Below are 22,040 nucleotides of genomic sequence, written 5' to 3'. Positions count from 1 at the left end.
GTGTTCGGGTGTTAGTGTGGCAGAGCCTGTCCTGGTTTGTGTGTTTGGATGTGGGTGTGGCAGAGCCTGTCCTGGGGTGTGTGGGTGTCAGTGTGGCAGAGCCTGTCCTGGTGTGTGTGTGTTTGGGTGTTGGTGTGGCAGAGCCTGTCCTGGTGTGTGTGTTTGGATGTGGGTGTGGCAGAGCCTGTCCTGGTATGTGTGTGTTTGGGTATCGGTGTGGCAGAGCCTGTCCTGGTGTGTGTGTCTGGGTGTCAGTGTGGCAGAGCTTGTCCTGGTGTGTGTGTGTTTGGGTGTCCGTGTGGCAGAGCCTGTCCTGGGGTGTGTGTTTGGGTGTCCGTGTGGCAGAGCCTGTCCTGGTGTGTGTGTTTGGGTGTCCGTGTGGCAGAGCCTGTCCTGGTGTGTGTGTTTGGGTGTTGGTGTGGCAGAGCCTGTCCTGGTGTGTGTGTTTGGGTGTTGGTGTGGCAGAGCCTGTCCTGGTGTGTGTGTCTGGGTGTCGGTGTGACAGAGCCTGTGTTGGTGTGTGTGTTTGGTCATCTGTTTCCTGGCACTTAACTTACAATAGGAATAATTTAATTTATACTTATCCAGAGATAAAATGCCCTCCTGAAGTTGTAGTGACTTCAGGGGACAAAACGTTCATGGCCCTGAAATCATTTAGTGGAAAAGTTAAGGTATTGTGTTTACTCAAGGATTAGTGGTACTAAATTGTGGGTTCAGGCTTCCCATGTTGAATAATCAATTATTACGTTAGTCCAATAACAAAAGTATCATTCCATAGCACATTACTTTTGGCAGTATATATATATATATATATATATATATATATATATATATATATATATATATATATATATATATATATATATAAATATGTGTTTTTTCAGTGGTATGATTTAATGGTGGAAATTATTAATGCCCCCCCAGTATCTTGTGGTATCTTGTGTGCCCCCCCTATATATTGTTTCTAGAGTCGCCACTGATTACCACAGTCACTAGCAGCCATAAAACAGATTGAATGTCAATTTTATTTTAGTCTTAAATAAACTGCCAATCTGATTAGCAGACTGATTAGCAGCTTCTTTCTTTTCATTGTAGATGAAGCCTGTGAATTTAAGGTCTGTTTGAAAAGCTATATAGCCAGCACCACCAAATCAGCAAAATGCAGAGGAATATTATGTATATTGTATAATTACAGACCCACGAACGCCCTCAAACGAGACCCAAGACAAATGTAGGCACTGAAGTAGGAACTAGTGCAGCAGTTCTAATCTCTAGTTCGTCTGCAGGGTTGGCCACAGTATAACGAGGTTTTGGAGGTTAGTTTTGTAATTACTGCTACAAGAAAGTGGAGTAATTCTAAGCCACATCATGTTAAAATATAGATTACATTTCAAAACAATTTTGTTGGTGAATTTTATCTAGTTGGTGGTGATGGGAGTGTATGACGGTTTCATGCAGATGGTTTGGGGTGCCCCCTGTAGTTTCTAGTAATCTGACGGTAATGCTTTTCATTGCCAATGATCTTTTACGTCACTTGGATTGTTTAATCTTTATGGGATTGGGATGTTGTCTAATCTTGATCTCACAGTGGCTACTAACTGGCATGTCAATATGTTTGCAAACTATCCTATTGGTTTAAATGCCATTCATTATTTTCTTTATTATGGTCTGTTACCAAATATTTGGAATCACAGACCTCTAGGGATGTCATTGTAGCAATCACAAGAAGCCAGGCTGTAGCCTTTGATAAAATATATTTAATATTTTCTTTACAAGTGCATGTAGATGTTTATATTTTGAAAATATAGACAACACTCTATAATATAGTTACATGTTCTAGAACTAGTGCAGCTGATATGTTTCTGGAGAAGAGAAGACATGTTATTAAAGTGATCAGTAGAAAGTGAACGAATTTTCGAGGTAATGTAAATTATTCTTTTTATCTTTCGTATTTTCACTTTTGCAGACATTGCTCATATTATTACGATAGTTATTTAAGCCCATGAGGGGGCAAGTACAGGACAGCAGAAAACTGACTATATGAATCTAGAATGTAGCTGTAAATTCTGTGAAATGTCCTTTAAAATGCTTTATTTGTTGAGTTCTTAATCTATGCCTATATCAGTGTATTATGTTGAAGATTTCTTTTGTCCAGATGGAATAGGAGGGAGAACAGGCTTGCTGTTTGATCCTGGGCGGCTTCTGCGGTTGGACAGACGGGGAGATGATGAGGACTTGGACTTTGATGCTCCTTGATTGGAACGTGCAGAAGAAGACAGGCGGGGGGTGGTTGGTGTGTTTCCCGCACTCTGCTGGTCTAATGCATAAGAGAACAATTTATAAAAGAAAAAAGCAATATATTTGGTATGCAATTAGTCTAATTCACATTGTAACTGAAAGAAAGATGGCTGCAGCTAGTAAATATATGTTGGAGTTCTAAAGCACCAAAGCATTTGTTATAATGGGCATAGTTTTAGTATTATACCTGGTTGCTGCCCAAGGTCAGATAAATCCAAAGGTTCTATTTTCTCCTCTTGAGGAGACTGAATATTAATAACAGGGGTCGGCTGAGATGAAGATCGCCTGGCAGAGAATGCTCCAGCTGAAGATAATAAGGATAACCCAGAGCTGGGACGAGAGTCTCTTGAGCTGTGAAACAAATATTTATTTATTAATATCACAAATAACAATAATGCTTATTTTAACCCATCTTAAAGCACAAAAACTGAAGCGTAACCTGGGTATCTGTGCACAGTGATGGGTTTTTTCCAGGTCATTCTGAAATATGAATGGCTGCTTTACATTTTAAGTGTTATTTTAACAACATTATCAAAAGAGAGGAAACAGTTTAAATATAAATTGCCTTGTGTCTCATTGTGTTTAGAATTTACCTGGTATCAGCGCTGCCCAGAGGTAGGCTGCAGTCTGCAGTCACATTACTTCCGCTCTGAATCATCAACGTGCATGAGGATGGGTCTAGAAGACGACGGTGTGTGCCCAAGGTAGCTGGAGCCGTCAATGGACCTCTACAAAAACACTCCCATTATTTATAAAATAAACTAGGTATTATATCTAGAATAAAAAATGTGGAATGGTCATGTCAAATCATGATGGTCATAATTTACCAGCTCAATCCAGAGACAGTAAGTAACTTAATATACAAAAAAACCTGCAATCTTTATAGGGCAGTAGGAACATTATGAAGAGTTGGTTCTGTTTTCTGTTGCCCTGTTAGCCATGCCAAACTTTCTTTAAGTCAACCAAAGATACCAACTTCAAGGTTTCTTCAAACCATATTTAATTTTCAGGTGATACAGTCATGTCTTTAAAATGTGTTAAAGAATGTGTTTCCAGTACATCAATTTACAAGTAACTGGGGACAACATTTAAAGTGCACATTTTATACTATTATTTATTCAGTGTTATCCAAAGGAACCACCCAAAGAATGTCTGGTTCCTTTGTCTGAGGAAAGCAGAATACAAGAAAGACAAATTTAATTGGGGACTATAGGCTGGGGGTTTTTATGCAGTCAGCAGTATATGTCTTGTGGCACTAAGGGAACCTGAAATCAATGATTTGGTTTAGCAATAGGAAGAAACACAACCCATGCCTTAATTGATATAGAATTGCCCCTGCGTGTCTCCTCTTGTGTGTGTATAGCTCCATGGTGCCATTGACCCAAATACCAACGTATGGTATCCTACTCAACTAATGTGGACCAGCGAGAGAGCAGGAGAAAGTGTAATTCACTAGCCTGTCAAGACTTGTCTCATAGGAAGGTGATTGGTTGTGTTTAGGCTTACTAAGAGGTGAAAAGCTGTCTGGAAAGACAATGTCACTCAGCTGAGCCACATTTGCAAAATGTACATGACCCCTGCTTTCATATGGAGCAAATCAATAAAATATCATTTGTGTTTTCCACTGGAATTTTATCCTCCCTTATCAAGGTTCAGCTTCTAGGCTTTTTAGTTTACCTTTGGAACAACTGTGTATATGTCCCCGGGGTCCTCCCTGCTAACGCCTGTCGGGCTGCCAGCTGACGTCTTTGGACAGAGGCTTCTTCCTAGCAGGAATAACAGCAATGAAGCACAAGTGAAGAGCCCAAAGCGTGACTGCATCCTCGAATGTCAAGGTTATAAGCTACAGAGCAATCCTTACTGCTGGTGTTTTCGACGATACTTTTGTGGAGACTCTCTCTGAGTAATTCCTGGTAGCCGAATCTAGAAATTCACAGGTAGCTTGATTTGGAGATAGTTTACTTGGTCCATTTGGTGAGGATCCAGTCAATGATTTCCCTGAATCTTAAAATAAGGTATTAGACATCTTGTTTGAGAACTGCTAAATACAGGCCACAGAATGGTCAACATAATATTGTATTTCATCTAAACAAATTGTAAGGCTGTTTGTGTATGCTGTAAAGTTCAGGGAGTATTTCTACCTGTGACAGTAAAAAATACTGTGATTTATTTAGAAGACTGTACATGTTGAGGCAGTTATTCACTGGGGTCTATTCTCAAAAGGGAGAGTTGTCAGGAGACTTGTTTTTCAGCTCATTCATTTCATATATACATTATGAAGGGCCACCTCCAGCGAGGTTCTTCTGCAGGAAGAGCTTGACTAGCCCTGCATAAATTATAGTTAAAGCTGCAATATTTCTTCAGACTCCACACCACTTTTATGCAGGGCCCTTCTTGCTGGAGAAAGCTGCCGGTGTTGGCCCTTCATAATGAATGAGTAATGAGTAATATGAGGGCGCAATCATAACTCTCCCTTTAGTGAATAACTCCCACTGTCATTAAGTAGGAGAAAACTAGAGACCTCGAAGAGGAATTGTTTTTGGTTAGTTGGAGCACGAGACTGGAAGGGTTAGGTGTACACGCCATAAAAATAGCAGAAAAAAAAACAGCACATCATCTATTCTTAATAGAATCCTCGCTGTCACAGAAATATATAGTCAATTCATTTTATTTAACACAAAAGGCCAGCTTAATTATTTAAGTTATATATATATATAACATGTATGTATGTATGTATGTATGTATGTATATATATATATGTATATATATATATATATACATACACACACACAACCCATTAAAGGTTTGGGGTAACTTGTTTTTGAAAGAAAAGCAAATTACAGTGTAGATGTTCTAAATGACTATTGTAGCTGGAAATGGCTGTTTTTTAATGGAATATATTCATAGGCATACAGAGGCCCTTTATCACTCTCATCACTCCTGTGTTCCAATGGCACGTTGTGTTCAGTAATCCAAGTTTAAGTTTAAAACTTGATCATTAGAAAACCCCTTTGCAATGATGTTACACAGCTAGAAATGACCTTGTTTTTCATTGAAAACAGCTGATTGACCCTAAACTTTTGAACAGTAGTATACTGTATATAAAATTGCTTTCTAAATAGCACCTGATATCATGCTGTTTTCAGAATTTCTATACCTTAAGCAGAAACATCTTACCTGCTCCTGATTTCGGCATGCTGCAAGATGACTGTGCAGGCTCTGTCAGACCCAGGTATTCCTTAACTAGCTGTCTTAATTTAGTGTAAGCTTCGTCCAGGTCATCTGCAGGCATACAATTACATTAATACCATGTTAAAAATACCTCTATATGTCTGTGCAGTTGAGTAAATGAGTGTGTTCTTCTGTTTGGGTTTTGTGATATCTGGTGGGATGACTGTGGATCGCCTTGTGTACGGCTCTGTGAACGGGACTTGGGGTCTGGCTCAGCCCCGGCTTAACTGCTGTCAGTTCACCCACCTATACAGGGTTTATTCACTAAAGGGATTAGCTAAAGAAGAGTTGCGGTTTCAACTCCTTGACTTCGTTCTATATTATAAAGTTTCCACCTTGGTATGCTTCAGCCGCAGGGAGTGCTTGGCTAGATCTTCATAACGTGTAGTGTAATCGTTGAGATTTCTTTGTCTCCTCACCCACTTGATATGCATGAAACAGGGCCAGCTCAGCCCTTCTTGCTGGAGAAACTAGTGTTGGCCCTTAATATTGAATAGTGATGGTTGAGGAACCACAATCCTCCTGCGAACTCTCCCATCAACTCTCCCTTTAGTGACAGAGCAGCGATAAGTCTTTTTGATGTTCAGTAGACATGCTTGCCAGATAAGCATGATTAGCTTGTGTAGAAACAGCAGCAGATTCAGGGGATCTGTCATGGCCATATTTAATGAAGTGAAATAGCATGTGTTTATAAAAACAACTAGCAACAGAAAGAATGTGTCAGGACAGTATTAACGCACACAAGTAAACTGTGTAAAACAACAATAAATGTTACTGTATGTTTTAGACACTATTTGATCCAAATGGATTTATAGATTTATTTATTGTAATGGCCTCTCATAATATTCACACATGTGGCTGCAGTATTTTGTGTATAAACAGTCTCTCTAGTGACTTTTCAGGCATTGGAACTACCCTTCTAGTACATTCATTTTTCTTTTCCGTGCATCATCTGCCTCGGTTACCTGTATTAATCACATCATCGAAATAGCCTGGGCAGTCCTGGTGTATTTTGACGTACATATCCACTCTGGACACAGCGGTGTCTATCTCCGGTCTGGTGAATATCCCTTTCCTCCTCAGCCACCCTTCATATTTCTCCTTATTCATGGGTAGGAGCAAGATATAGCGTGGCTCAAAGTAGCAATTTTTCAAACTCCTTACACCCTGTAGAAAGAGATATCAGACGCCACAGCATGTTTTCACACATTTTGGATTCTTATGGGCATGAGGGACTGGTGTTACTCTAATGACAACTGCTATATGTGTCTCCTGCAGCACAGCTCTGCCAAAGAGTAATGAGCAAGGGGTACATAAAACTGCAATAGCCACTGAATCAAAGGGTACAGGCAGGGGTTAACAATTTTAACTATATAAACAGCCATTTAGCCATACATACACACAAACACACATATCTTCGATTTATGGCTTTGTTATTGTGACTGAACATACCTCTATTTCCATGTGAGTGCAACAGGCAAGGCCTTCTCCTGCCACCGATTCAACAGCCTCCCTGCTCAGCCCGTAGTAGTGGCCGCTGTACTTCATAGTTAGGAGGAATTGCCCCTGTGTCCAAAAAAAAGCAGACAATGGCAAACAATGCCAAGCCGGTCCGGACAGATATGTTCGTATACATGCAGAGGACAGGGGAGTTACCATTAAAACCAGCAGAGAAATGCTTACCGAGCAGGTCATATCTTCAAAGACTTCTGGTGTGACAAAATGATAATCAAATCGTTTCTCTTCACCAAAATAAGGATTCCTGGTAGTGTGACACGGCCTGAAAGATTTGACACATTCAGTTACGGCAGCTCATCGAAAGCAACTAAAATCATGAAATTAGGATGATATAAATTACAAATAGAAATATCTACCTCTTTTACACTAGTAACCACTACTCCAACCCTATTTTCATGTTAAGTGCAAATTGCAATTTTAGTGTTTAATGTGTGTTGGAGTCCCTTTTTGGAGGGACTCCAATGTATTGACTGCATGTAAATGAAAGCATATATTATGTAATTATCAGAGACTTATTTACCTTGGGTGCTGATCTAGGCATGACACCGCGGCCCTAGCCACCCCCTTCACAGCCACAGTCCTTGTTGTGGAACGCCAGGATAAGATGTTACATCCTGATGCCCTTTGACTTAAAGGCCCATGGCTGCTCACATTGATTTCAGCAGAGCTTGTCTCCCATTGACTAGAATGGGAGTTCTACTACGCATGTGCAGGAAGCATACTCAAGTATGCTCCCTACTTTCAGTAGAGGCAACCTAGAAATGTGAAATGACACATAACCCACAGTTGCAGAGGCGATACTTTTTTTTAGTAAACTTAGCTGAAAAGATAACAGTGTTTTGTCTAGTCCTCTGCTAATTAACTATAATATTTGACCAATTACACTGACACAAGGAAAACAATTCTACTTATATTAGCAATGATTAACAAGGCAAAACTCCTTATTATTAATCCGTAATGAACCTGTTGGTATGCAAGTGGATAATATGGTATTCCAATACCAGTGTTACGTGTATGTGATCCTATAGAACCCCTTTACCCCATTAACCACATTGTCTAAAATGTCACTGGACTTAGTTCATCTCCTTCTGCAGACATACTGCACGCGTGTAATATTAATGTGACCAGGGTATTTATTATTTGCCTCCTTACAGTCCATCATGTAGTACACATCCTATAAAGAAGGTCACAGCCTGTTATACTATTTTATCATATGACGGTATATGTGGAAGAGCTTCCTTCTACTGCTATGTAAGATATGGATGGGTTGGTCTTAATGATAACAATATGAACCATCTGAATCACGTCAACGAGCGTGATGCAATGGCTGTATGGACGTTATCGTTATCCACCCAATCTTTTTTCATCTAATCATCTGTTTTAGTTATAATGACACACATATGACAACTTTAGGTTCACCGTTAAAATGGAAAAAAAAAAACCTACATTTTATGGAAAATTCCAGTATGTTCGACATCTGCATCTAATATTTAGCAGATGCTTTTTATCAACCTACGCAAAGGTACTTTAGATAATCTACGACTAGAGATTCTTCTAAGACTGACATGTATATTTACGGCGGCCTTTGATATAAACTCTCGTGTTAATATATATATATTTCGGCATCCTGCTTTTACATGTATATGATTTATTTTGTAAGTGTTTCGCCCTTTGCATACATCTGGGCACATATTTTACCGTAAATCTTTTCAATAACTGGAAGACAAATGATGCGTGCGATATTTTAGCGCATGCCAGGCTTTATTTCATCCAACGAGATACAGCCCCCAAATGCCATAAGCAGGGATTTGAAACATGCGGTTTATAGAAATGGCTGTGTAGTGGGTGTCAGAGGATGTTGCAGGAAGGCCATCATGTGGCCGACAATAACACTGCCATGTAATATGCTTTTTTTTCCCAAAAGGTACACAGTGATTGCAATAAATACATGGCATACGTGTAAAAATATATAGGCTAACGTTAATAGTGAATTGTGGCTTACCCGTATCGAAAGAACTCTTTGAATTCCCGGCACATTCTATGTGCCAGTTCTCTTTTCCCACATGACTGGGGTCCAGTTAGAACTAACATGGGGTATGGAGTATCCAGGTTGGGCAGTGTACTGCAAGACAAGATGCTCTCTAACTGTAAGCCTCTGAAACAATCTCTATTCATTCATTTAACACAAGAAACTTCAAAAGACGAAAACCTTTTCAGGACAAGCATCTGAAGTCTAATCAGCACAAACATCTCACTGGCTTCCCACCTTTCAAACTTTGCACCAGAATCAGCATTTATAAATTACATTTTCACTTTTAAGATATATTCCACTCTATGTTTCTTGATGTCAATCAGGTTTATAATGTACAAATTGTGGCCAGTGCTTGTTGCATTTGTGCATGCTACAAGACCAAACACATTTAATATACATGAAAATCCCATTACTTTGATTGTAGGTTTTAACCTACATACATGTGAACACAGAATATGTTAACAAAGTGCACTAGGTATTAATCTTAGGAAAAAAAATATTAGGAATTTAAAGTATGGTGGCATAGATAATTCAAATCTCAAAGGGAATGGTCTCATCATTTCTGTATTACAGAAATGGCTTTATCTCATTTGTTCCCAGTAAGCAAAAGCACTATCCCTAACCCATAATGGTGACAGAATAAAATATCACATGACGAGTTTACCTGTCAAAAACCTTCTGTAGTTGTATCATGCTGTACATAACGTTGGCCATGTGATCTCGCGCTGCGATCACTTCCGGAGGAGGCTCGTACTTATTCACTGCGGCTACCTGCTCATTTTACATCCATAAAGTAAAAAGTAAGGGTTATAAAACTTTAGACAAGGAAAAAAAAGAAAAACAGCCACTTAAGCATAAATACAACATCCCTCTGACAATAAGAAGATTGTAACAGTGGATAATATTTCAGTTTTGTGTTGTTGTACTACTTTGTTACCAGAGTAATGACGCCATGTGAGAGTGATATCTCTCCAACTTACATCTTACTTTTATTATTATTTATTGTTTTATATACAATGGGTAGACATGACATAACAAGTAGTAGGTAACATAACAAATTGACTCACAGAGACAACAGGTGAGGAGGGGCCCTGCTCAAAGAGTTTAAAATCTATGAGTGTGATTACTGTCCTTACAACTGTAGGATTAAAGGGACATTTAGTGACATGAATCCCCTCCTATGGAATGCAGCCATTGATCCACACTTGAACCAAAAACCAGACTTTTTGCATGGGTGTATGATTGCATCCACATAACCCCCCCCCCCCAAAAAAAAGGGCTATAAAAAGGCAACCGTGGACATTTATTTACAATTATTTGGGACCAGCAGGTGTATATACGAATAAATACCTTTTCTTCAATCTTAATCTTCTTCAGATCCAGTTCGGTTAACCTCTGTAGCATAAAAAGCACAGATAGCCAGTATTCTGCTTGTTCCTGCATGAGATGAAAAAGGGCTAATTTAATGCCACCAGTGATTGAGCATAGTTGAGTTGGAAAATAATGATTTTTATTAGGTTATTTAAACTTTTTTGCAGTGTTGACCATTAAGCCACCATATATAGATTGTGCGTCTTTCTACTCTACGTCCTAAAATGTACACTTTTTGGTAATATTTCCAAACACAAATTCAACTTACAAAACATTAACCCTTCATTTTTTTTCCGGGGATCAATGAAACAAATGATGTTTGCTTCAGTGATCCAAAGCTTCAGTAAAACAAACAGTTTAACTTGTACATGTCTACTTTTCTAGCAGCTGCCTCCTGACATCAATCAGACAGCAGTGACGGCTTCACCGCTTCTTGCCGAGGCCCTGGAAGCGCATGCTCACGTGCTTATAATGCATTCTGCTAGGCAGGATCGGGATTCAAAAGACACATATTTTTCCTTCCACTCACTTGAATTGGATTATTTAACAGGTTTAGCACGTGAAGTAGTGGCAGTTCTTCAAGATAAGCAATTTCGCTAATCTGGCATATCTGTGAATAGGAAGACATGAACAAATCACCAAATTCTGTTGAAATACATATATTTCTACATGAGCTGTACCTATGTCAAAATCTATGCTGAGAAGATATATTTACATGAAAACAGCAAACCAGTAGATTTACTGAATGTACCTCCTAAAAATTAAATGTTCAAATGTGGCAAAAAAAAGCAGCAAGTCTAATGGCAGCAATAATTGTCGATAACAGTTCCCATGAGCTGCTATCGATCCACGTATTATAAGAACTTATATGATAAAGCAAGATGGGCTGCATGGCAAACACGCAGGTCTGTACATAAACAATTAAATAGATATAGTGGATAGTCAAGAATCTTATTATACAGCATATTATTTAGCATGTGCTTTAGTAGCCATATAACTTATAACTAGACTTTATAGCTCTCTTCCAGGCACTTCCCACATAACAAATAAATCAAACATGCCTCATCATATTTTTTTTACGATTTTCATGCCTATTCATAAAGGCAATTTGCTGGGGTGAAATACTGCAGGAAAGATAATCCACACGATCTCGCTGACTTCATTTCAATGAGCGAGCAGATGATAAACCACGCGGGTATTGTATGCTAATGAAAAATTTGGAATGAAAACTATTTGGATTTTAGCACCTGCCGCTTGTTAGCAAACGGATCATAAAGAGAGCCATAAACGGCTGTAAATGAGCACTTTGTAGACAATTGCCTGGCAAAACTGAGCTTCATGGGAGTCAGTTTTTAAAAAGCTGGGGCATTTCATGTATATAAACTTCAGGAGATGGGCCCACGCTTTTTATATGTCTGAAAAATTAAACATTTTCTACTAAAATACGTTGATCGATCTGAAAATTAAATTTGTGCTTCTCTGGCAACAATTAAAACTTGAAAACCTTAGATATCGAGTTAATGATGGATAGTGGGATAACTAAAACCATGAAAAACAAAGATGAAGAACATCAAGGACTGGCGGGGTCGGAAAAAATGAGAAGAAAGTAGAAAGAAGGATGGACAGTGAGTTAGCTTACTTCATTATCCTCCAGGTTGAGGATCTGGAGGAAGTCCAAGCCCTCTAGACCTTCCAGGCTGGAGATCTGATTACATGACAAGTCCAGTGTTTGTAAAGTTTTCAGATTTTCTAAACCAGTGATATTCCTAATCCTGTTGGAGCTCTGCAACACCAAAATTATGAAGATGACAATTTATTGTGAAACTAGCAAAGTTCTCACAACTAGTATTTAATCAATGACTCTGCTATAAAACACACTGAAGAACTGCATTCAGTTAATACAACAAAGCATCGTATACATTCCATAAGTATTCCCAGGAAATATATATATATATATATATATATATATATATATATATATAAAGTCCAAAAATAATTACTAATAATTGGACTTTATATTATTTACTGCTGCAGTTATTTGGCACCGGGCAGAAATTTGGCATTTGGAGTGCAATTGTTAATTTTGGACTTTATATATATATATATATATATATATATATTATATCCAGATTTACGTTCACTGTGCTGGATGAAGTATGGAGTATGGAGGCTTTATGGCTGTGCTGTACATACAATGGGAAGGGAACAAATAAAAGGGGAGAGTATAGTTTGGGACACAAGGGCAGGCACAGAGCCATTAGAAATCAGACTAGATATGATAGACAAAGCATCCCGATTAGAAGAAAAGGAAGCCATAAGGGGACGTTTTAAATGGAACCTATTTTTAAGTATAAACGTGCCTTAAAACAAAAATTAATTTGGAGGACTTATTCAGGGACATGTTGCTCATTTGGGACACATACATTAGGGCAGCTGCAGTGTGCAGTGGGGCTGGCAGTGTGTGCTTCATTCTGAGTACAAATCGCACCACACAGTGATAAATGTATTCGGCTATGCAGAATTAACCCCCTGTGAAGCCGCATCCCCTGCAGCAGAGAGCACACGTATGTTACATACCAGAAGGAGTGTTCTGATTGGTAAATTTCCTAATCCGCCAATACTTTGGATTCTGTTGTGAGCCAGGTTTAGATGTGAGAGACTGCTACACTTTTCCAAGCCACTGATCTCCTGTATATTATTATCTGTAAAAAGAAACCTCTTAAGGAAATAACAGCCTCCTTAGCTGCTGTATATGTATATGTATATATATATATATATATATATATATATGTATATATATATATATATACATACATATATATATACACACAGACACACAATGGAATATATATATATATATATATATATATATAAAGTATATCGAATGGTATTTTGAGGGTAGGTTTAGAAACTGTTTCTGCTAAAGCTTCTCATGCAAATACATTTTCTACATGTGGCACTTACTATAAATATCACATATAAACAGTCAGTATGTATTTTAGGTGATATATTTATTATATGTTTATCACAAGGATAATTTTATTTTAAATGTAACCACTGTTACTTTTTTCAAATTGTATTTTTTTTTAAAGTATTATTTTAAAACTTTTACCTGCCAAGGGGAATTTTAAGTGAGACACGAAAGAAAAAAAATTGCATTTGTAAATACAAGTTTCCCTACTGTATATAATGAACTGAGTTGTAGTAGTAGTATATAGTAGTATATTTTGTTAAAAATAAAAAAATACAATTCTGAATATTGCAAAAAAAAAAAAAAATACATTAATTTCTTCATATGATTTATTGGTAAGGAAACAGGTTATTGCAATATATATATATATATATATATATATATATATATATATATATATATATATATATATATGTGTTTTGTTTTCGATTTTGCAGACAAAATCTGGCACCTAAAACAATAACTTGCAGTTCAATTATTTTTTAACCCCTTGTTCCTATCTAGAACCTTAAAAGGATACTGTTTATTATGAGCTTTGTCAACATTTTATGTGCAGATAAGTCCGTCATGCCTGATATCTGATTGAATGAGAGGTCCACAACCTAGAGAAAGGGAAATGAGCATGCGAGAAAAGAATAATAATTAATAATAAAACCCACTTTATCCCATCATCCCCCAAAAATATTTTTTTTTTGGATCTTGCAACTTTGTGTTCATAGAAATTGTATGTAACTGTATGTTTATGTTACGACAAAAATACATAGATAAAAAGGCAGGTTAGAAGCTCATATGTAATGTAAGGAAATTGTACTTGGAGGGCAGTAGATAAGAGGAAGGGCCTTCCAGCAGAAGTGGTAGCGGTTAACACAGTGGAGGAACTTAAACACAGACACAGAGCTATACTGAATCTAAAACAAGACCGAGTCCGATTCTCCATTTGTCTCAACAACCATTATTTTCAAGGAGGCAAACTTACCTTGAGATTTTTAGGTGGTACAAAGTCAAAGAACGTGCTCAGGTTGTTGTTGGAGGCATTGAGCTCAGTCAGGTATGGCATATAACTGACGCAGGACAAATCTAGAGAAAACATCGAATAACAGAATGATGCTTTTAAGAACTTGATATCCAAAGCATTTAACTCTTTGAGAGGCAGAGGCCGGGGCAGATTCTTCCTCTTGGGAGACCGGACAATTTTTGTAGCTTTACTATAGTGCGATTTAAACAGTTTATACTTTATCTAGGAAAACCTTCACATGTTTTTATTATTCAGGACAGGCTAAGCCATTCATAGATTAAGGCAAATTGTCCATCTGATCACATGATACAGTGGTAAAAATACACAAAAAGCCTAGAAAAGCATAATTTCCCCCTATTATCTCCCTATAAATTATAAACCCAATAGTAAAATTAAGGCGAAACAAGATAATTTTCTTACTTAATGTATCCAACAGAAGTGGTTGCACATACACGCAGATTGCACATGAAACCCATGGACGTGAAAGTATAACATATACCAGTAATGCAGTTTAGGCACATGTTAGAAAGGGGTGACTTCTATAAGTTCAGGCGAAAGGTACAAATGTATATGTCCGCATGTGTGCCAATCTTTTTCACACCTGTGGTCCACCTGATTTTTAGAGTTCCAACAGCCTCGTCATTATTCTGGCTGAGGGTGATTGGAAACGTGGCCAACAGAAGCTCATCAATCCGTTTTTTTCATAAAATTAAATAAATTAATTTAATCATTTTAGAGTGAGTATGTGTGTGTGATAGCATGCTGGCACTTTAATACCCCAGTGTTACTGTTACCATGGTAGCGAGCAGTCCTATTCGGCAGCATGCTCCACGCACTTAATGTTTAATGTTTGAGAGACAAACTTCTCCCAGGGAACTTTCCTCGTTAATATAAGTCTCACACCTACTGTGCAACTTCAGTCTGGGGAAGTTAAAAAGCTGCTGGTTAGCTCAAGAGCCATCTAGCACCCTTCCCTGCACTACAGAAACTGTTCCAACCACTGAAACCCACTGAAAGGGTTAAAGGGGTCTATTCACTGCATATGAGCTGAAACACAGCTCTCCCGCAGACTCTATTAACTCTCCCTTTAGTGAAGCGAGAGTGAAAACACTCCAATTTAAGGTGGACATATTGGTCTTGCACAGGCCCGATAACCCTCCTTATGAAGTAAACGGGGGCTGAGTACCAGTCACCAACATTTAACATCCAAAATGGATTCCAATATACATTTACCATGAAAACAGACTAAACCTTTAAGAAGCATTCAGGTTTGGTAAGGCAGTTTGGAGCTGCTTCTATTTTTGATCTAAACATAGTGTTTTTGTTTGTGACACTTCAATAATACGGTAATAATTCAATAATGCATTTTTATTTTTTTCATTACATTTTATTTATAGAGTGCCTGCTGATTCCATAACTTGAAAAATTCCTGTTCCAGTCTGTCCTAAAGTAAAGTTTGATGTCAACCTCCAATACCGGTACACTATACTGTAAATAGTCAGCCTGCGAGGGAATAACATACCAGTAATCCCATTACAGGAGATGTCCATCTTCTGCAGGTGAACATATCCACAAAGGATTCCAATGTCTGTTAAATGGCGTTTCTGTGATAATAAAAGAGAGAGACATGCCATTTAAATCGCGCAGACATCAAAAGGTTGTTCAATCACGTTTATCCGTTAGTGATTTTCTTCTTCCTGTGCAATTTTATATACAGGCTGCCCTCATTCTTGGTTTATGTTCCAGAAAACAAATTATGATACGGGGGAAATGATGTAAGTCAAGTGTGATTTTTACATGGAAATAAAGTATATAAATGGTGTTATGTTCCCGATGAGTATAATAACACAGTGCAGTGAGGATATGCGGCAGCAATACTTAAACTATACCGATTAGACAGCAATATGATGCAACTTAGATCACTGGACATTAATGTAATGTTTATTGGACAGTTCAAACAATAACAAAGAAAGAGTTATAAACTATAATAAATATTTTCAAGTACAGAAACGAAAATGATTAAAATAATTCCACGCAAGCTTACAAACTAGCATTAGCATTACTAATGTCATTTGTAAAATTTTTAGTCTTCTGATTCTTTACCATCTAAAAGACAAGTGTTCATCAAACAAAATGTTGAAGCATGATGGAAATCAATGGGAGAGGCAATGAAGTTTAGGTTTGTTAAAGAATACAAAGATTTCTGCCCCAGAACATTTAAGATAAATAAAACCCCTTTGCAGTGACGTAATTACCCTCAGATACCACATCCGGAGCCGGAATTTTCAGGGTTTTTAATGGCTGGTAAAACGTCCACAATGTAAATGAAGAGATCAAAAATCTCCCTTGTAGCCGGCCCATTGAGCAGCTGGACACTGGGGTGGGCTGATTGCCCAAGAGTTGACCTGCACCTCAATTTTAGAACAGGGGGACTGCCAACCACCCGGACCTGTCACCCTAGGACAGGATACGTTATTGGTAATAGGGATAAAATAAGCAGGGCATGGAGTATATGTTCAGAAACTTTAAAGGACATGGGTAACACGGGCAGGCTATGGACTGTTACGGGGTATGTGAATTACTAGTATGCCCACCTTATTGCAGCGCACTACACCCCTAATAACATGGAGCGTTGTCTGCCTATTGGGAAATTCAGAAGGACGGGGGAGCTGACAGACCTTGTATTGTATGCATTGTTTTCCAAATGGAATTGTTGTATGTTAGCTACTTTTGGACTTTAATTCATATGATAGAAAACTCACCTTCTGCCAATGGATCAAAGAGACTGCAGTTTGGTGACAGCTGAAAATATACCTATGGAATAGCAGGGGGCTGGCAGCCTCTTTTTAAGATTTTTTGGGCCACTGTCTATCTTTTTCATGGGCTTTACCTGCACTTCCACATAGAGCCACCAGGGGGACTAGATTAACAAGGGGTTTACGCAACACTTGCATTCCTTCTGTCCTCCTTTTCTGCATTTTCTATAAATGTGTGTAGGACAGGACGGGGTTGTCTGGCAAATGTAATTTGGGCTGCTTTATTAATGTGCCATTTGGCTTGAGTTGCCTCTCAGGCTGAATGAAGCTAATACTTCCCTGTGGCTATATCTATAGAAATTGTAGTCATGAATGTTGTGATGCCATCACTGCAAGACTATTTTGGAATAATATTAGCTTAAATCCCCTGCCAGAGGCATCTAAGGTCATAGAAAATCGTAGTGAATAAAAGATTCCAGCATAACAATACTAGCGGGAGCTTGTCATAAATCCCCTATTCCATAGTGTATTATTCGCACATAATTATGTCATCAGAGAAGAGAACAGCAGGAAATGGTTTTATAAGTTCATACATAATAAAAATACATCTTCAGGTGTCTGCTTACTAAACAACTTCAGCTGTTTGTGAGAAGAATCATTATTTCTCAAGGAACTTGTACTGTAAAATGTTTTAGAACGGCGGCATGTTTCAAAATATAGCGTTGTATACAGTGATATAGGTCGGCATTGACAAAAACTGTTTTTATCGCCTTTAGCTGTAGATTTAGTAGTCATGTCATATTTTAGGTGGCTTTAACTGTGCAAACACCACACGGAGCTGATTCTTTATGGCAATGCTAATGAAGTCAATTCCTCCATAGACTTTCATGAGTTAGAATGTCCTTCTGGGTGATTAACACAGAGCCGCTCTATTAATTAACACAGGCAGTAGATGAAAGAGCTAGAACACAATTAAAAAAAATACTTTAATGTATTTTAAAAAACACAATATTTTTTGGAAAATGTATATTTCATTTTATACTAGTAATAAAAAGAAACGATGGGAGTTCCCATTTTGCGATATTATAATATCCACTGCATTAGAGGACTGCTGCAGCTTTCCAATATTAAGTGATTTTGTTTATTTTGCCATTACTTACAGACAGCATTAAGTCCAGGTACACATACTCTGTGCCAACAGCAGACCGGCCCAATCTGGACAATCCTTCAGAGACTGCCTCTTCCCGTAACACTCCATCGAATGCCTGCTATGAGTAAGAGGAGACACATGAGTTCATTGGGGCTTGTTTTTAAAATATCCTATTCCCTAGGACATAAAAATAAGAATTCTTTTTAGGGAAGATTTTGAGGTTGTCCGTTATGTTATTATCGTAGATACAGTATGGTGCAGGGATATTAGATGGAGAATGCTTCACAATGGGCTTTACAGAATATCGCGGAGAGCTGCGATCTCAGATTTATTGATGACACCAGAGCTGCGGAGCTCCTGTGCCTAAAAACTGACTACTACATATTGTGTCACGACTATTGGAGCTTGCCTTAAGCATAATTATTACTATAATTATTATTAATACATCCGAAAGTTTGACAGCTCAGTAGTGAGACAGTACATCGACACCCAGCCCATAAAATATGAATTATTTCTCAGCTGATTATCTGCCAGCATTTCCTTTCATTTGAGTTCTACTCGTTGAGCGATACTCGCTGTTATTTGAAATATCCCTTATGGTATTTAATTTAAAGATCCCCCTCACATCTTATATCTCACAGGTCAATCACAGCAGCAGGAGCCAATAGTAATGGCACTAATACTGTTTATGTCCTGTTTCCCCTTGTACAGCGCTGTGGAATAGGACAGCGCCATATAAATGAATACATAATATTAATAACAGACATCTTGCAGGACACTCCAGATGCTAGTTTGATAAAGGATTGTTATTCCCTAAAGCTCTATAGTGCATAAGGCACAGAGGCACCAGTGCAGATCTCATACACCCAGTCAAACATGGGCTCCTTATCGCATATCTATACTCTAGAGACTGTGCTGGAGAAGCGGGCCACTAGGCAGCTATGTAGCCCCGTACCCGTTATTAAGTAAAAGCATGTAGCCAAGCTGCCCCTCTTACCGCCATCGCGGGTTCTTCCTGCTCGCTCTCACTGTCACTGAGGGAATCCCTAGAGTCGCCACCGTTGTCAGGGCTGGGAGCTTCCCAAATCCCTCTGCCATGCTCCGTCAACTCAGTTTCCATCTCTCCGGAACTCAGGGGGGAAAATGTCTCCCGAAACCCGGGGCTAAAAACTGCCAGCGCCATATTACACCGGTGAGCACGGAACCTTCCTCGGTAGCCCCGATTGTGATACTTCGGAACTCGCCGCTTAGAAACAGGACTCTCAGAGACGGTCCGCCATATTGTTGACAAACTGGTTGCTTGGAGACGGCGCTGACGGGAGGCAGGCGCTCGCTCGATGCCGAGCACTGGCCTTTGCAGAGAGCACCTTCCGGTCACCTGTAAGCGGTTACTCTAAGACATAGCAGGCAATGGGGATATGTATATAGTGTGTGTAATTATATAATATATATATATATATATATATATATATATATATATATATATATTATATGTGTGTGTGTGTAAGAATGTGGTATTAGAGTGTATGGGGTTGTGTGTGTTACCATATGGCACTAGCGTGAGTTGTACGTCAGCATATATTGTTAGAGGGTGTGTTTATTAATGTTTGTGTTAGTATGTGTGTGCATGAGTGTATGGTTTTAGCGTGTTTGTTATTGTATTGTGTGTTAGAATGTTTGGAAGTTAGTTATGGGGTGTAAGTACTGCACTTAGGTGCCACTAACCCTAGGCTCCACCTTGCCTAGGAGTATGGGGAATCTTGATTTAAGGACCTTGTAACCATTAAACTGTTGAAGAGACTTTCTCTATTCCATCATATACACTCACTGGCCACTTTATTAGGTTATTAGGTTTTTTTTCTCACGGTGTCACTTTATTAGGTACACCTGTTCAATTGCTTGTTAAGACAAATGGCTAATCGGCCAATCACATGGCAGCAACTCAGTGCATGTCCATATTGACCAAAATCTCTGAGGAATGTTTTCCAGCACCTTGTAGAAAGTATGCCATTAAGAATGAAGGCAAAAGGGGGTCCAACCCGGTACTAGCAAGGTGTACCTAATAAAGTGTATATCTGTGGGTACTTATAGGGGAAGGGCAGGCAGTAAGGCCGTCACCCCTGGGCTGGTCTTTAGGGCTGCGTCGAGGCAGGTGCGACCAGTCCATCTCCCTGTGACCGGCCAAATATTAAGGGATCGCGAGGTCCGTCACTCCAGACCTCGGCTTCTGTACTCCCTAATCACTATGCGTCGGCATAGTGTGGGTACTCGTATGGGTGTTTAAGGCCCTCTGGTAGCAGGCAGGAGGCCGCACGGTGGATATGGGGCTGTTGCTGGGAGTCCAGATCATGAATAATGTGCTGGGCAGGGTTATCCACATCCTGCGGCATGGAGACTGCTTTCGGGAGATGTCAGGACAGGGGCTGGCATCGGGGTAGTGGCAGAGAGGAGATGCCAACCTAAGCTTTTACCATTTTAGCAACCTTATTGAATATTATGGTGCTATATAATTAAAAAATAATTATGATAGCACTCACAAAATTAAAAAGGTCAGAGAATGCCGTCTTACCCCTTCCTTCTTTTATTAGGGGTGAACAGGAATAAATTCAACAAATACATCTGAAAAAAAAAATATTAAAAATCCTGAATGTTGCAGGAAGCAGCAACGGTCCAACAATGCCACATTTTAGAAGCACCATGTCTGCGTGTATATTTTCCCCTCTATAACTAATACGCATTCACTAACAAACTCACCATATATTTTCACATACATATGTACACATTCTTTCTCCCACCTCTCCTCTCCCCAGGGCACCATAAACCTAAACTGACAGAGGCACCCTCTTACTTATTAAAGCCAAGGGATGGAGCGCATATCTGTATGTTTTAGTTACCAATTCAGAAAATGAGAAAATACTGTGCGCTAACAAAGATTAAGACTCTGTGGGCTCCTAGACGTTAAAGGTACATCCTTATTTGACAATCAATGTCAAATAAACTGAAATACTCCTAGCATTTTCCAAACCTGAGGCTAATCAGAGAAATACATGTTCTCTGGTCCTGCAGCTGCTTGTCAAAAATTAAGGGAAAAATTTGGAATGCCGGTGGACAGATATAAGCAAATATTGTGGTTGTAAAAGAAAAAGCCCCCCAGACCGCTCTGAATCTAAGTTAAACAGCCGTGCGGCTGCAGGTTTTAAAGCGGCCGTAAGACACGCCGCTTTAAAATCATTGAGTGGCCGGCCAGCCCAAGCCCCTTTGAAGATGCTCAAGGGGGCAGGCTCTCATGGAACAGCTGCTCGTAACAGGGAGAAGAGCACATTGGAGGAGACCAGTCTGCAGGGAAAGAAGGCAGCAAAAAAGTATTAAAAAAAAAATAAATAGTTGGGGTAATAGGTGTAAGGGGACATCAGAAATCAGTACACAAGGGTGTTGGGGCATAAATGCACAAAGGGGCTGGCTGGAGGCACAAATGCACATGGGGCAATACACAAGAGTGTGGGGGGAATTCATTAAAACCAAAGGGGGGGGCTGGCTGGGGCATCAATACACAAGGGTGGAAACACACAAAAAAACAAACCAGTATGGAAAGCATTTTTTAATGCTTTGTGTAGATTAACCCATACTGGTGCGGGTGTCCGTGTGGCAGAGCCTGTCTTGGTGTGTGTGTTTGGGTGTCAGTATGCCAGAGCCTGACC

At 39.1% G+C, this 22,040-nt stretch overlaps 1 protein-coding gene across 1 annotated transcript; it reads right to left on the bottom strand.

The window, feature by feature from the left end:
* Positions 1 to 1,723: 1,723 nt before the first annotated feature.
* Positions 1,724 to 19,614, bottom strand: LRGUK (leucine rich repeats and guanylate kinase domain containing). Its single transcript, XM_053463410.1, has 20 exons — positions 19,340 to 19,614; positions 18,353 to 18,460; positions 15,959 to 16,040; positions 14,398 to 14,498; positions 13,942 to 14,023; positions 13,028 to 13,152; positions 12,090 to 12,233; positions 10,980 to 11,060; positions 10,430 to 10,516; positions 9,744 to 9,850; positions 9,050 to 9,169; positions 7,213 to 7,309; positions 6,982 to 7,095; positions 6,495 to 6,696; positions 5,476 to 5,580; positions 4,160 to 4,302; positions 3,976 to 4,064; positions 2,892 to 3,026; positions 2,486 to 2,649; positions 1,724 to 2,317 (listed from the first exon to the last, which is right to left on the bottom strand). The coding sequence occupies exons 1-20, from the start codon at positions 19,523 to 19,525 to the stop codon at positions 2,130 to 2,132; spliced, it is 2,460 nt and encodes an 819-aa protein (XP_053319385.1). The 5' UTR covers positions 19,526 to 19,614; the 3' UTR covers positions 1,724 to 2,129.
* Between the last annotated feature and the right edge of the window lie 2,426 nt (positions 19,615 to 22,040).

Source organism: Spea bombifrons, chromosome 4, assembly GCF_027358695.1.
Source record: "Spea bombifrons isolate aSpeBom1 chromosome 4, aSpeBom1.2.pri, whole genome shotgun sequence".
Classification (NCBI taxonomy): domain Eukaryota; kingdom Metazoa; phylum Chordata; class Amphibia; order Anura; family Pelobatidae; genus Spea; species Spea bombifrons.
Note: the sequence above shows the minus strand (reverse complement) of the source record. Positions and strands in the feature narration are given on the sequence as shown.

What these genes read in the sequence shown, in the direction of transcription:
- LRGUK (XM_053463410.1), bottom strand. Translation starts at nt 19,525, where the DNA reads ATGGCGCTGGCAGTTTTTAGCCCCGGGTTTCGGGAGACATTTTCCCCC. An exon ending in TACCACCTAAAAATCTCAAG is followed by an intron (nt 14,024 to 14,397) that starts GTAAGTTTGCCT and finishes CCCTTTCTCTAG; the next exon opens with GTTGTGGACCTCTCATTCAA. An exon ending in TGTTAAATAATCCAATTCAA is followed by an intron (nt 10,517 to 10,979) that starts GTGAGTGGAAGG and finishes CATCTCATGCAG; the next exon opens with GAACAAGCAGAATACTGGCT.